Source organism: Parasteatoda tepidariorum, chromosome 5 (assembly GCF_982258835.1).
Source record: "Parasteatoda tepidariorum strain Cologne lab strain chromosome 5, Ptep-v5.0, whole genome shotgun sequence".
In the NCBI taxonomy this organism is placed as follows: Eukaryota; Metazoa; Arthropoda; class Arachnida; order Araneae; family Theridiidae; genus Parasteatoda; species Parasteatoda tepidariorum.
The window spans coordinates 28,982,706-28,998,799 of NC_141759.1; the positions used below are offsets into that span (position 1 = coordinate 28,982,706).

Genomic DNA, 16,094 nt, shown 5'->3' on the forward strand with positions numbered 1-16,094 from the left:
TTTGGAAAATTTATAAACATCGTCCACATTATCCCTCCTCTTCCTTATGTTGCAGTGATGATATACACAAATAAAATGCAAAACAACACAAAAAGCAGTAAAATCCATTTATTTAAAACATTATTCATTTTCAGGTTTTCTTTATTTTGCCACTTCTCAAAACTTACAAAATAAAAGCACATTTTCAAACCATCAAATATAATTTCTCTTTTTTTAAATTTTTATACATTTTTTGGTAGTTTAGTTGGATTATCGGAAGCTCTCCCCGACGTCCAACTTAAAACCATTTAACTGAAATTTTAAATCATCTTACAGATACTGAATCTCCCAAAAACGATTTCTAAAAAAATAATTTTTTTCCCTTCGCATCCAATATTTGCCATAACGAAATACGTTTAATAAAACTTAGAAAGCATCATGTAATTTTAACAGTTTTAAACATATTTGATAATTTGGAGATTGAGATTTTTTTGATATTCTATTATCAAAGATAATAATGTAGATTGATTAAAAATGTTTAATACTCAATTTATATATTCTTTTAAAATCAAATGCTAATACAGTGTTTACATATTAAATTACAGTACAGAACCCGTTATCCGGAAATCAGAAAACCGGAAAACCAAAAAACCGGAACGAAATTCGATAAATTTTCCCGCCATTTTAAAAAAAATTTTTTTTTTCTTCATAAGATTTTAGGATTTTTTTTTCTTTTTGGAAAGATGTTTACCTTACTATCATTTTGGAAATAATCATTAGTGTATTACTTCGCTTTTTCTTTTTTTTAAAATTATTTCCAAATATAATTTTTTTAAGTTGGGTTTAACAATAAAAAAAAACGGCTTTTTGTAGCGATTCGGAAAAATGGAAAAATCAGTTATCCGGAATAGCGATGGTCCCGATCGTTCCGGATAATCGGTTCCCTACTATTATATAAGGCAATAATAAATGTTCAACCATAAATGTTTCGGTATTCTTAAAGTATTTGTACATGGTGTTTCATAATCTCTGCTTTTAACCCTTTGCATATGGTGTGCCATGTTGTACCATCCGTTAGCAAAAGATTAATATATATATTTAGAGTCCTCCTTGTTATAAATTAAGGAATAAAATAACCTACATATTAAGGATGACAATAAGCGGGAAACAAAAATATTATTAAAATATCGCGAATTACTGTAAGGGTCTATGACAAAAAATGTGATAACAAATTATCCAAAAAACAGTTATTTTTTTGGAAATAGAAAATTGGTGCAATTAACTATTTTTATTTTCAATCTTCAGTTTCAATCGATAAAAAGAAATTTAAGATTTTGTTTGCACATTGGTACCTTGTAGAGTTTGTAATATGGTTAAAAATAAGAGTTAATTTTTGAATTTCCGGTATATTGAGGCTTTTGTTCTGTATATATAACAATACCTAACTATGTCATTTAAATTTTCGAACATTATAATTCACGTAAAAAAGAATTTCGCAGAGAAAAAAAAAATTTTTTTTTAGTCACACTTATAAGATTTTTTTTTAGTCACAAAGATCCCATACCCCTACTTGACCGTAAATCCCAGAAGGCAGGAATTTATGATGAAGTATAGCTTTTCCAAAAATACAAAAATCTACAAACGGAAAATATTAGTAAAAAAATGAAGCATTTTTAGCATTTATTTATCAGATCAAATTTTTTTTTGTGTCTATTATTATCATATGTAACTTTTATTTGAATCTGCCATACTGCCAAAATAATTTATTTTAAATAAAAATTTTAGGCAACGGAAGAAAATTCGCATTTGATTTGAAATATGTCATACAACTATTTTTTTTTTTTCAAAATGGAGAGATTTTGCACTTTCAGGTGGCATCCCGCATGATCACGTACGTAGATTCTTTGCAAACTCCATAGAAAACCGAGGAAGTTTTGCAGCAAATGCGTTGCTTAAATCGTACGCACGTAAGCGTGCAACACAGGACCCTCCATTATTCCAGTCTTCAAACACATTCTATAGTTTGTCTATGCTAAGAACTCCCCCTTCCACAAAATCTGGTGCAGTCTGCTACGATGGAAACAAGAATGGCGCATTCAGGGAGGGTAGCTTCTCTTTAATCTAGGGCTAACACAATAGACAGAAGAAAAAGATTCCCTTTTTCTCACCGACCCTAGCCGAAACATGTGCTAAACAATGACCCCACACCCCCAACTTGAAATAGTTATACTTCGTTACCATAGTCACCGCCACGGGTCCAGACGAATGGCTAGGAGAGTTCTTACTTTAGACAAACTATAATTCACATTTAGTTTTTGCTGGCGTGTTGCATCGTTTAACTTATAGATATAATAAATAATTTCCAAACAATAACTTTACTTTTTTGAAGGGATATAAAGAAGTCAAAAATATTTGAGTTCTATTTTTCTGTTTGGGTTTGTGAGTTTAAATTATTTGACAATATAGTTTTGCTTACATATATAGTAAACAAATCATTTCAAAACAATAACTTTACTTTTCCAAACCACAAGAAAAGAGACAAATAAAAATATTTGAATTTTTCTGTTTTGGTTCGAGATTTCGAATTGTTTCACAATGCGTTACATTTTTTTTATTACAGATATAGTAAATAAATAATCAAAAACATTATTTTTACTTTGTAAAGAATAAAGAAAGTTAGAAATTTAGAATTATTTTACAATGTGCAATCGCGCTCAGAATACAAATTAGAGATCAACATCACGAATTTTTTTTTCCTGTTATAAATACAGTCGTAGAAAATAGTCCTTGCACATGCGAAAATGCCAATCAGGCCAAACGCCTTATTGGATTTTCAAAAGTTCCACAATAGCATAGTCTCAAATTAATCGTAATAATAACACCCAAATATATATATCACCACCGTATTTTCATAAATGACATGCAGTTGTAGTGTGCAGTTAGCATCTTAACGAAAATGCGTGTTTGTTCCTCCACAATATATACAAGATAACACACATCAACACATAAAATACACAATTAATTGTAAACGTTACAGTTATACACATGAACTGGTCGTCGAAATTTTTGAACGTTTGCCAACGAGGACAAGTTACAATTGATCTTGATCATTTGACATTAAAAATAATTTTTTTTTACATTGAACAGTAATTAAAATGTATTTATAGACAAATAAAGCCATTTTTAACTAGTAAAGATTTAAATTATGTTTTTTGATAATATCCGTATTTATAAAAGCACAAAAATTGTTTGTTAAAAATAAGAACTCTTTGGACAATTTTTTCAAGGACACTAATAACAATGTAATTTTAGTGGCTTTTAAACAATTTAATTCACATCGTAATAAAACAATTAACACTGATAAACATTTCACGACTGGGCAACACAACTGATTCCAATTCAAACATAGAAATATTATTCTCAATTTTTAACATAACAAACTTTGATACAGAAGCTTTTCACATTTTCCTGACACAATCAAGTCTCTTTTTTTTTCAAGATTGTTTGGACGTTCATTATTATAAATATTTTATTATTATTATTACTTTTTTTTTCTTCATTTCACTCTACCAACTTCGAATTCTAGTTGCAAAGCATGTTTTTTAATAGCTCCTATTTGTTATATATGCATGTTTAAATAACTGGCCAGACTAATTTTTCGGCGCACAATCGAATAATTTCATCCAATGGAACCAAATTTAATTTTCAATTTAAATGTTTGAATATGGCATAAACATGTTCCCAAGTTGTCCAATATGTTCTGAACACAGGTTCTCCGGCATTGAAAGCCATCGAAGCACACTTTAAGTAAATAGAAACTTCAATTTCTGTCCATCTTTTACTTGAAGCACTTTGTTCCATTTTTGTGTGCTGGTGTGTTTGTTCAGTCTAAGTATTTTGGTCTTCAGAAAAGAATAGTAACTAAAATAAAAGCTAATAGGATTGGTAAGAAATCAGTGCTCTGAGTACCGATGGGTGAACCTGATTTTGTAAGATCTCGCCTTTTCATCATGACGCGGTCGATGACGTGGATGACGCCATTCACAGCTTGTATGTCTGGGCGGATGATGCGAGCTTCAATGCCTTCCCATTCTAAAAGAAACTCACCTGCAAAAAGAAGAAAACAAACAAACATTATATATTGAAACATTCCATGAGTAATCCATTGCAACACCGACAACTTATTTGTGTTTCATATACTTTTAAAACTGTAAAAAGTATAAGCACAGGTATTTCATTTGAAAATTCTCTATCGCAACGCTCGAATACGCCATCTGGGGAGAAGACCGGTTCCATGCCTTTGACCATTCCCCTTCCCTCTTCTCTTCTTTTTCAATTGTATGGATGGTGTTTTCAGTAGAAATGTAAACAATAACAATCTCGAGCTGTATGCCTGCTCTAGTTCCGGTTAGAAAGTTTGCAGCTGCTTACTACATGTTATTCTGCGAGGCGATATTTTACACGGATAATTTTGTTTTCAACAAAATAAATAAATTAGATAACTTATGAGCTCAAATCTGCCGTATTTCATAAGATATTAATATTATTATGTAATTCTGGTGAGTTTGAAGTGAAAATTTGTTTTAGTTATTTAGAGATATGTTGTTGAAAAAGGTGACATGGTTGCTAGATTTTGAATAACTCGCTTTTTTGGCAGTCTTGATATGACCTCTTTCCATAAGTTTATTACTGTTTGTTCTTGTTGCAAGCTGTGCACCATCTTACGTTAGTGTTAACACTTCTAACATTGAAAACACAAGTATTGTTAGCATTGTAAGCACAAGTAATAAGTATAATCAAATACATTGTTTGCAAGAATCTCAAAACACAATGATGCCAAATGGCTATAAAATACAACGAAAACAGTTACCCGGAAACCTTAGCGGTACCGAGCTTGCAGCGTTCCCTAGTGCAGAAAACACCATCCATGGGAATGTACTACGATATTTTTTCTTTTCTTAATACTTTTCGTATTTAATTGCGAAAAATATTTTTTAAAATTTCCATGACGCTTTCTTTTAGAATTATGTTTAATGTAATTTTCAGTTCCATATAGTTTGCTAAATTAAAAGATTTTAATCTATTTAAAAATCAAGACATAAACTAACGTACTGCCTTCTTCTATGACTCTCCACACGCTTATGGTGAAAACATGCGAAGTGTTGCTATAGGTAGAGAGTTCTGTTTTTCGCCACCCGTAGCCCATTTCGATCTCCAATAAAATATCTCTTCAGCTTATTTGTCAGAAACGGAAGCAAGTACATTTTTCTAACACCCAAAACAAGAAGCTCTTCGTCAGGTAAACAACACGTAACTGATAACTTAGAATAAGGTTAGAAGCGAGAAAAGTATAGCTGCCAAAGAAAAATATGTAAGGAAAAACAAAAGATGACGCGATAGCTTTTGGGATGGTAATTGCAAAAGAATGCAAGCCAAGGTAGAATATATTTCCATACATCTTTTCCTGTTTCTAATTTGTTTTTAAGTTTTAATTATTCACGTGGTGTCTTCTTGACAAGACGCGTCGTATTGAGGGGGTTCAAAACATGCAACATGCTGAACTCCCTATCTTTTTTGCTTGAAGCAGAAGCTTTTATTGTCTAATATATTATTTCAGTGGTCGCAGGGTCCTATTAAAAACAATATAGTGGTACATAAAAAAAGATGCATCAAAGTACAGAATACGAGGCAATAACCCTTTACCTTATAAATAACAGTTTGGAGAAAATCGAGCAATAGCCTTTTGCTATGAAAGCATTAGAAAATGCCTGGTAATAGGGCACTTATTCCTGCTATGTTATTATTCTGTTTATCCGGTTATTATAAATAGAGCATGGTGGCAGCCGTGATGGCTCAGGTGATAGAGCTTTCACCTCCCAATGAGGTGAGCCCAGGTTTGAATCTCAACGGTGGCTGGCTGATGGAAATTTTGTCCTCGGCTCTCAATATCTATCGTGCTGACGGGAAATATTCTCTCTAGTAGATGGATCATGGGTTATCTTGGGCTTGGTCATGGGTTACATGGGCAATCACCTTGCCGTCAGGCGAAACCGTGGGAGTATTTGTGGGTTTTCTCTCCAAGTAACACAAATGAGGGTTTTGTTTTACCAAAAAGTCCTTCACGAAGGATAGTTTGTCCCAATGCTTGATCAAGAGCTTTAGGGTTGGATTTAAAGGTAGACTGAGTTGAACATTTATAGTCGTAAAATCAGAATTAAATCGGCTTCTCAAAACCGGTTATAAAATAAAGCATGGTGGTTTCCAAAAATTTGTGCTTTTCTTATTGAAAAAAGCTAATTAAACATGAAGTTACTTTTTTGCACCAAGGAAATACTTTCAAATAATATTAATAAATTATATCCATGCTAGATAAAAGTCTGAGATAATTGCATCTTATGATTTGCCGGTTTGTCATTTGGAATTGTTTAGGCAAAGCAGGAAATATTTACTGATTTAATGCTTTATCAGACGATTTTTGACATATTCCATGCTGGATTTCCAGCTTTGAGGGTAACATGTCTTCAGTGAGCTTTTTATTTCGCACATTGCTTCCAAAATCGCGAAAAACTTAAAACTCGTGTTCATGAAAATGGACATAGCTCAATATTGTTGCCTTCCTTTGTCTTAAACACTCTTTTCAAAATATATAAATTTTCTTAATGCGCTTGAGTTTAAATATGCATAGGTAAGCTAGTATGTTTATTTCATGAATTATGCCATTTTTTAAAATAAACGTATGTAAGCTACTATATCTATTTCCTACATTATGCCATTTTCTTAAATATAAGTATATAAACTAGTAAGTTTAGTTCCTTAATTATTCTATTTTCTTAAATACACGTTTTGAGCTATGCCAATTTTTTCTAAAACTCATTTTGAACTGTATCCATTTTTATAAAATTTCCATATTTCAAGCTATGTTCAAAATAAAACACTCACTGAAAATATGTAACTTTCAATAAAAAATCTCTCGTCTATTGTTCTAGTTTTAATTTTAAAAAAGTGTCCAGAACAGGTTTTATAAAATAAATATAAACTAAGCGGTTGTTAGTTGTTTCGTCAAATAAACTTTAAAAATGAAATAACTGAGTTGACGGTATTAATTGTTTTTTTAAAAAAAAAGTACACTGACAGTTTGTCGCGTAGCGAGTTAATGATTTTTCTCATCTCGTTCAATTGAGTTATATTTCTTTGAACTCTCTATAACTTTATATATATACACCGAAGAGCCATTACATTATGACCACCTTGCTAATAACATGTAGGACCACTTTTAGCTCTCAAAACTGCTAGCACCCGTCGTGGCATTGATTCCACAAGGTGCTGATAGATAGTCTGAGGTATCTGGTACCAAGCGCTCATCAACTGGTCCTGCAATTCCCTCGCATTGCGAGGGGGTAGCGTGGCAGCACGAATTTGGTTTTCCAAGTAGGACCACAAATGCTCTATTGGATTAAGGTCAGGTGAATTTGGGGGCTAAGACATGACTTGAAAGTCACTGGAATGTTCCTCGACGATTCGACCCCTATGACATGGTGCATTATCCTGTTGGTAAACACCATCCCTCGCAGGAAAAACGGTTGCCATGAATGGGTGAACCTGGTCTGCAACTATGTTCAAGCAGCTTACAGACGTCGGGGATTGTTCTATGAGGATTATGGGTCCTAATGTGCCCTATGAAAATATTGTTCTTGGGAGAGAACCATGAAAAACTGGGCGAGCCTATTTTTATGGATGGAGGGTGGTCATAATTTATTGGCTCTTCGATGTATTTATATATATATATATATATATATATATATATATATATATATATATATATATATATATATATATATATATATATATATATATATATATATATATATATATATATATATATATATATATATATATATATATATATATATATATATATATATATATATATATATGTTTCAAATTTAGTGGTGAGTGCGCTGAAGTTCATAATTTATATGTTACAGTTTTGTACAAACATGTAATAAATAAATTAGGTGAAGACAAGCAGTGTACTAATTGCATGCAGTAAAGCATACTCACCCATAGGAGGCAAACCTTCGGATAAATTGCCCATTTCTGAGTGCAGCCATTAAAAGAGGTGAAGTAAAAAAATATATATAAGATGCAGGCATTCAAGCAGGCAAATATAAAATAAAACTAAAACTAAAACATGACATTGAAATACAAAAAACAAACACTTCAACACATAGCAAATTTAAAATTTAGATACATACAAATAATTTTCAAAAAGTTTAACTTATTTACTATACATACTACTAATGTAATTAGATATTTTTTCATTTTTATACATAAATAAAAATTTATGGTGACATAGAATACTGTGTGTAGTATGGAATTTTACCATTTTGGTCGTAAGTCATAACTAGCTACCGGGTGCCTTAAAAATCAGAGAAAATTTTAAGATTACCCATACAAAAAATGTACGGCTTGCTGCTTTCTGCTTAAGAAACGAGGTTACTCATTATTAATTAATTTCAAAACTAACCATATATTTTGGCTTCTGATTTGAATTTTTTTTTGATGCATGTCAGACTATTTCAAATTTAAATAGCGATGCTAGCTCAATTTTACACCTAAACCTGTTTATTTTATCCTTAGACGGTGCAACGTTGTAGATAGAATAGGGATGCATTATTTTTATAGATTTTACCAACTAGCAGTGCCATCTGTTGACCAACTTTGTTACTAATTTTAGAAACTTGTTGAGAAAAAAATGTTCTGATTCCCAAACAGGGCTGTGCAACTCAATTTCTGTAATTGGATTTGAATCGATTACTTATGGGTAATTAGATAACAGTAATCGCCTCCAACTCGAGTCTACTGAGCACAAGAGAGTATAAAATTAGTAACCTCCAAGTGTTTGAGTTGAATAATCGTGCGTCTGATTATCGATTTTCTGAACTTTTAAGATATATCGGTTCATACGGTTATTTTTTTCCTGTTCACATTTTATCAAACTGATATTTTCTGTTTTAACTGTTGCTTAAACTGTTTTTTTTTTCTTCAAAAAGTAGGTGACCTAAAGGAACATTGATACAAATACACGTATTATTGCAATTTTCAATTCTTCTATTTTTTTTATCCCGAGATATTATTTTGAGGCACATCATACTCGAGATGGAGGTGTTTAAAATCTGCAACCCTCAAGGTACTGGTATAATTTTCCTGTTTTTCTCGTGTTTCAAAATTGTGATTTTTAGTTGCAATGCCAAAAAGTTGGGCTCGTTTCTAACATGTTTAGGCAATAATGTTTACAACTTTATTAGGGTTGGTATGTTAATCAAATTCACGAGTAGCTATTAACCCAGGTTCTGTACTGAAATTTCAATATAAAAATAATGATAATAAAATTAAGAGTAAATAGTCAAATATTACGGTTTAATTTGCAAAAAAATAATTTTGTCTTAAACGAATAGCATTTAAATTTATCTTCCATTTACTAGCATGCTTGAGCTCTGTTGAATTTACTTCGTATTTTTTTGCATTTTACAATTATAATAGTTGTTAATAAATACAATTAGAATAATTACGTTCCATGCCAAATTTTAAAGATGTGTTTTTAATTTTACTCCATAGTTGATTTTGTAAACTACTAGCAGTATTAATTTCGTTTTTTAGTTTATTTTATACAGACACTGTTTTGTATATTTATTTGATCAATGCAATGAATAGCGTTATCATCATATTTGGCTCAGTTAAAGGTGAAATAAAAGTTTATTCAATGAAATGAAATTAGTTGTAATAAAATACTAATCATAGATTAATAAGTGTTTTATTTATTAATAATTAAAAAAATTTCAATAAAATATAATTATTGTTCACAATTAATCAAAATTGCAATTGCATAATTTATAATAAGTTCAAAATTTGCTTTGCTCGTTACTGACTTACTAAAATTTACTTGTTATTCAATGAGTATTTAAAAATATATAAAATGTGTAAGTAATGTCAGCTTCTAGTATGTAAGTTTAGAATTCTTGTCAAAAATAAGGTGTTAAAGGTTGTGTGTTAGGGATCGCAAAATAATATTTAATAATAGCCTTATCGAAATCTAACGGATTACTACAGGAAACATCAAAACCTCTGTGATTGCCTAAAGAAATAAGAGAGAAATTGTAAGACAATAATTAAAAACCTCAACAAGTTTCATCACGCACTCAAATTGGTTTCGATGTATTTCACCCCATCTTCCTAGATAGTGATTTTATAGAATTTGATTGTGTTTCAGTTTCTTTTCTTCTCAGAAATATTAATCTATAACACCTAATGTATTTGCTTTTTTAACTTAATATTGAAAAAGGTTTAAAAAATATTTTGATTAAGGGTGGTTATTATGAGACACACTGCATATGCAAAAAGCAACACCTGTGACATTTTAATTAGTGTTTTTCAAGTCGTTTTGAATGTTTACGAAACAGTACTTTAAAAAGTTTACATTTAAAAACAGAAAATACTCAGAGACGTCTTGTTGATCTGATTATACAATGAAATGAATTCATTTACAAAACAATAAATAACTACAAGTCAACAACAACACAATGAAAAACATGCGTCATATTTACATTCATGAAACAACCACTACATGACATCAATTCTATCATCATAACAGCCATGCAAAACCCAACAATATGTGTCGATCATACACATTCAACAATGCACATGCATAAACAATGTTTGAAACAAAGAATTCAATAAATTAAAATAATGAAAAATATTTATTTATCATTAATCATTTTTTTCGCGCGTATGAAACTAATATACACATGTGACTAACATTATTATTGAAATTGTCAAAAATGAATGATGAAATGATTCTCCGTTTTCAATAAACGCACAACTTTAATAACCAAGCTTTTTCTAAATTTTGCTAGACTGACCCTTTTTTGGAAGGAAAAAGACAAGTTATAAAATTATATTCAAATTGATATGGTGAGTGTGACAAATATTATATATTTTCATCGAGGAAACGTGTTTACCAATTTGAATTTTAGAAATATAATTTTCTAGCATTTAGTATAGTAATGTAATAATGTTTATTATTCAACCTGTAAGGACTTGCTTAATTAATACATGATTCATTATGATTAAAATAGCTTGTACTAGTGCCCCAAAATGACCAATGATTAGAAAATTCAATTAAAAAATAAATGAATAAAAATGCTGGAAGATAAAAATGTTGAATGAGGAATGTTTTGCTAACATATCATATCCTTTGACATATCATTTTAAAACTCTAAACTGTGCGGAATTATTAATTTCTTGATATAGAAATGATCTTTGATTGCACTGTAAACTACAACTCGTAACGGAATGCTGACAGATGCCAACTGCTCCGGGCACGCCGAAATAATTAAGAAACGGTAAATAACTACTAACTAAATTTTTCGAATATTTGACTATCTTCGCTCGCTTTTTAAAAGGTATAACATGACATGACATGACATAACTATTATAAAGTGGCGAATTATATTAGCCTATGAATTAATTAGAAATAATGGATAAAAATCTACTAAATTGAATTTATTAAACCAAGAATCACAATTGATAAACTACCACTTTAAAATATATATTTGCTGTCTGGAGCAAGTTGGCATCTCTGTGATGAAGACGTCTGAGACACGTCAATTATTGTTTTGACATAAGAAACAAAGGACGTCTCCCAGACGTCTTCGTATGTCAAGGGATAAAGTAATAAAAACCCTGTGCAAAATGGAGAGCGAAGTAAATAAAAAAAATCTACTAAGTTTAAATTATTAAAATTAAGAGAACCAGAACAATTTGTGAGGAATTTAGGATGTTTTGTGGCTTTCGGCACAAAGAATATTATGAATGATAATTTTATGGAGCCTCCAGCAAAAATAACTGTAGCGTACTGAAATTTTTTATTGTAGGTGACTTAGTAAATCTACTTGGAATGGAGTGCTGTGACGTAGATTACTTATGTCACTGTATAATGAATCTCTGATTCTAAATTAAATGCTTAATTCATTTATTAAAAACAGAATTGGATGGGTTAAAACATTTCGCAGAATTTATTCTTTAGGGCATTATATAAAATCAATTTTTCTCTAAAAATATGAATAAGTTCAAGGAACCAATTGAAAACTAATAGGAAAGGCCGATTTTGTTACAGTGTATATATTTCATACTATACAACAATATGTATTATGTAACAACTTAATATAACTTCGTTGCAGAATAAAATGTGCTCTTACCTTTTGGATAACTGCTATGCTTGACTTTAAAATGACTGTGTACCATCTGTATTTCTTTTGTTCGTTCTAAATCAGATGCTCTCAGTTCTCTATTCACAACAAGATGACGATCAAGAATCTGTTTATAAAATGAAAAATAAAATATTTGTAACAATACCTTTATATTTCTTGGCAACAAATCATTTATTTTCCAAAAACAACGTTTTAACACAAAATGCAAGAGAAGCTTAGTTCTTTTTACATAGCATCTCGTATGTTCTGTAGCCACTACGCAGAACAATCTCTGTTCTCTTGGAACTTGCGCAGAACAATCTCTGTCCTCTCTAAACTTGTGCAGAACAATCTCTGTTCTCGTTAAACTTGTGCAGAACAATCTCTGTTCTTTCTGAACTTGCGCAGAACATACAAACGAGAACATGCAAGATGCTACGAAGGAATTTTAATCTTCTCTAATAAGCCGCTACAATATTTATGCTTAAGTCTTGCTGCATCAAGTATATTTTTCGAAAGTAAATATTTTACAGTCAAGCCTGCTAAGATAAGCCTTAGTTTTAGGAAGATTAATAGCAAATATGACAGCAAACTGTTTTCTATGTGAATTCATTGCAGCCTTAGCAATTCCAATAGTTTTTCGAATTTTATTTTTACAAAACAATTTGGTAAAAAGTATAAATATTACAATGGTCGGAAGAGCTACATTTTTCGTAGTTAACTATAACTAAAACTATTTTATTGCAAATGCTGTAAGTTAAAGAAGAACATTTCATATCAACTTTTCTTTCATAAGAAATATACTCACCGAAACTACCACTAATTATTAATAAGTGAAATATATATTATTATTATTATTGTATCCGCACCTTGCAAAAGATGGTGCATGACATCCCCTCTCCCTCCAACTTATTCCCGACTCACTTATTTTCCCATAGTCGACCTATCGTCTCAGACGAATCAGTTGACCCTTTCCTTCTCGCTCCAGTGAAAATGTCGGAGTGAGGTTTCGCCCTCTATTTCTCCCTCCCGTGATAATGACGGGCTGGAGTGCTCAGTAGTAACGCACCAATAAGAATAAAACTAATTCATTTCTTTTGCCCGGAAAACATTTTATTTATCATTTTACACACCAGATGGCAGTACCAGGATATTTTTAAGGTAATTGTAGATAGTTAGTTTATTTTAAACTAGATGTCAGCATTAATCAAATACGTAATACAAATACAAAAGCCAAAAAAATAGGCACTTTTATGACCGTTTTCATGAAAACTAACCGATCGTTAAGAGGTTAAGAGATATTCACTATGTTCTAATGTTCCTTGCAAGAGCTGAGTAGCATTAGTCACAAAAAGTTTACCTCGGCTGGAAGAAAGGTAAAATTGAAATGTCCTTTTTAACGGCTTATTTTTATTATCCTTTCTGATGAAATATCAGGACTGGATTTTGTCAAGCGTTAAAAGCTGAGGCGTGGTAGCTCAGGAATAGAACGTTCACATCCTAATGAGGTGAAATGGTTTTAATCCTAGCGATGGCTGGCTTATACGCATTCCGCGTCCGGCTCGCACCCAACACATTGCTGACGTAAAATATCCTCAGTGGTAGATGGATCATTGGTTAGAGTCCCCTTGCTGTCAGGCTAACAGTGTAAGGTTTTCGTGGTTTTCTTTTCCATGTAACGCAACGTTCCATGTAACGTGGTTTTCTTTTCCATGTATTTTTTAGCTTCATCAAAAAGTTCTCCACGAAGGCAAATGTCTCTCAATACTTGATCCAGGAGTTCCCTTGTCTTCTGAATTGGGTTCAAATTACAAGGCTACGGAGTTGAACATTAGTAGTCGTAAACGCAAAATCTGGTTGACTGTTTAACGTCGGTTATCGAAAGGTGTTAAAAGCATTCCACATCAGCTTTAATGAAGCTCTGTGATCTATTTTTAGATTCAAATATAAATATTTATATTCTTAATATGCTATGGTAAACAGAACTATATTTGTTTTGTAAAATATATCCTAATAATATAAAGCTTATGTTGCTTGTTTTCTCCTTTTTTAAAAAAAAAAGAAATATCGTTTTTAAAAGGACGCTAGGAATAAATTAGTTAATAGTATTATTAATAACAGACTTTCGTGGAGAAATCGAAGCTTAATTATATTAGCCATTACTCTAGCTAGATTCATTTTTAAACATAAAGCTAAATGGTTTGCTTCTTTAAGAAGAATTACATTCGTTGAAAACTTATGTTTAAGCTTTATTAAGGGAAAATAATCATGAACCAAAACAGTTCTGAGTTTTAGCATTAAATAAGTTCTCGCAAACAATGCAGAAAAAAAGTTTAAAGTAAATATTCCATTAGCCATTAGTAATCCAAATATAGAACGTCGATGACATTTTAAATTAGGTTTTAGAACAGTTGCGGGTTTTTTTCTAGCAATTAAAGTCTGCGTATTTTGAAAATCAGTCGAAAGTTTATAATTACCTTACTGGCAATTTAAGAAATTCTAATTGGAATTTTATTTGCATACAGACTTTAACAAAATCTTTAAGCATTTAAATATTTAAAAATTTATTTACATTCGACAATTTAAAGAGAAGATTCTAAAATATGTGTCATGTAAAATATTTTATGATGCAAATTAAAATTTCCTGCTTACGTATATGCCATGTTAGAAGTCCTATTTCCCGACAATAATATTATAATAAATGGTAGCAATAAAACAGTTAACGCTACGATTTACATGATTAATTTTTCCTTAACTATAATATTATGAAGTTTTATGTTTTTGTTGAAATTGTTTATATTTTATGGTAATCGAAATCGATGCAAATCAAATTTGTTAAATCAAAAATAAAGTGCTATGGCATAAAATTTATGATCGCTTTAAATATCCAAGAAAGATCTCCTGCTAAAAGCGGGAGAAGTTGGAAGATATGAGTATAGTATATTCTTTTTAATGACTATCGATGAATCTACATTCTCAGAAATATCGGGTAAGCATAAGCATTTAAGGCGAAAAACGGTTGAGGACCAAAGAATATACTTGAATGGTCCAGGTAGAACTTGGCAAGGGTGGCGACTTTGGACAATAGAGAATGGAGAACAAAACTCAGTAGCTCATGCACCAATACAGGCATAATCAGAACTACGATGATGATATTTATCAGACATTTGTATTAGAAACAATTAAAATAATTCTCCTCCTCCCTCCAAATCGAATTCATAGGTTATCGAATATTGAATACTAGAGACCATTCAACAAAAGAATCAGTTGGAATGGTTTAATAATTTTTTTCTTTTTTAAAAAGAGAGTCAAAGAGTTTTCTTTTGGATTGCAAATGCAATGATCTGCAGCAATGAAGGATTTGTTTAAATAATATAGGATGTCTAAATTTTTCTACAAGTATATTTACCAATTTCCAGAACGGATCTAATAATTTCTAGACTATTCCGTTAGTGCTATGTGGATTACATATCCAGTGTTGTGTGTTTGAAAATAACCTCCATTTGCTGTGTACTTTAAGATACATATTTCTGTTCTTCGCTGTTAAAGTTTCAGAACAACTTTTAAAGTCCTCTCTCGAAATGCTCTTCAAGTTTTTAATTTTTAAACGGCTTTAACGTTTTAAATTTTGCTGACATCTTCACACTTGGTTTCATCAGTGAATTTTTCAGTTTCGGAAATAGAAACACAGTCAGAGTTTATTTTGATCTTTGAATTTCTTTCAAAAGCTAAAGAGGTGAATAATTCGAAACATGCGAGCATATACAGTTAGTACATTTGTAACAATATAGTTCGAAGACTATGGTGAATATTCATCTCCGTAACTTCCAAAACTAGAAAGTTTTCAAAACGAACAAGGTTTAAAGA

General features: G+C 31.0%; 1 protein-coding gene across 2 annotated transcripts in view; it reads right to left on the reverse strand.

The window, feature by feature from the left end:
* Positions 1-2,024: 2,024 nt before the first annotated feature.
* The window catches only part of LOC107437726 (fasciclin-1), a 496,587-nt gene continuing 482,517 nt past the window's right edge, over positions 2,025-16,094 (reverse strand). Inside the window, exons 12-14 of one of the 2 annotated variants that reach the window (XM_043039552.3) lie at positions 12,237-12,354; positions 8,041-8,076; positions 2,025-4,086 (exon numbers count right to left, since the gene is read on the reverse strand). In XM_043039552.3, coding sequence (XP_042895486.1) covers positions 3,884-4,086; positions 8,041-8,076; positions 12,237-12,354 — 357 coding nt within the window. In that variant the 3' untranslated portion in view covers positions 2,025-3,883. The remainder of the gene's footprint in view (positions 4,087-8,040; positions 8,077-12,236; positions 12,355-16,094) is intronic. The other variant, XM_071184976.2, reaches the window with a different exon arrangement.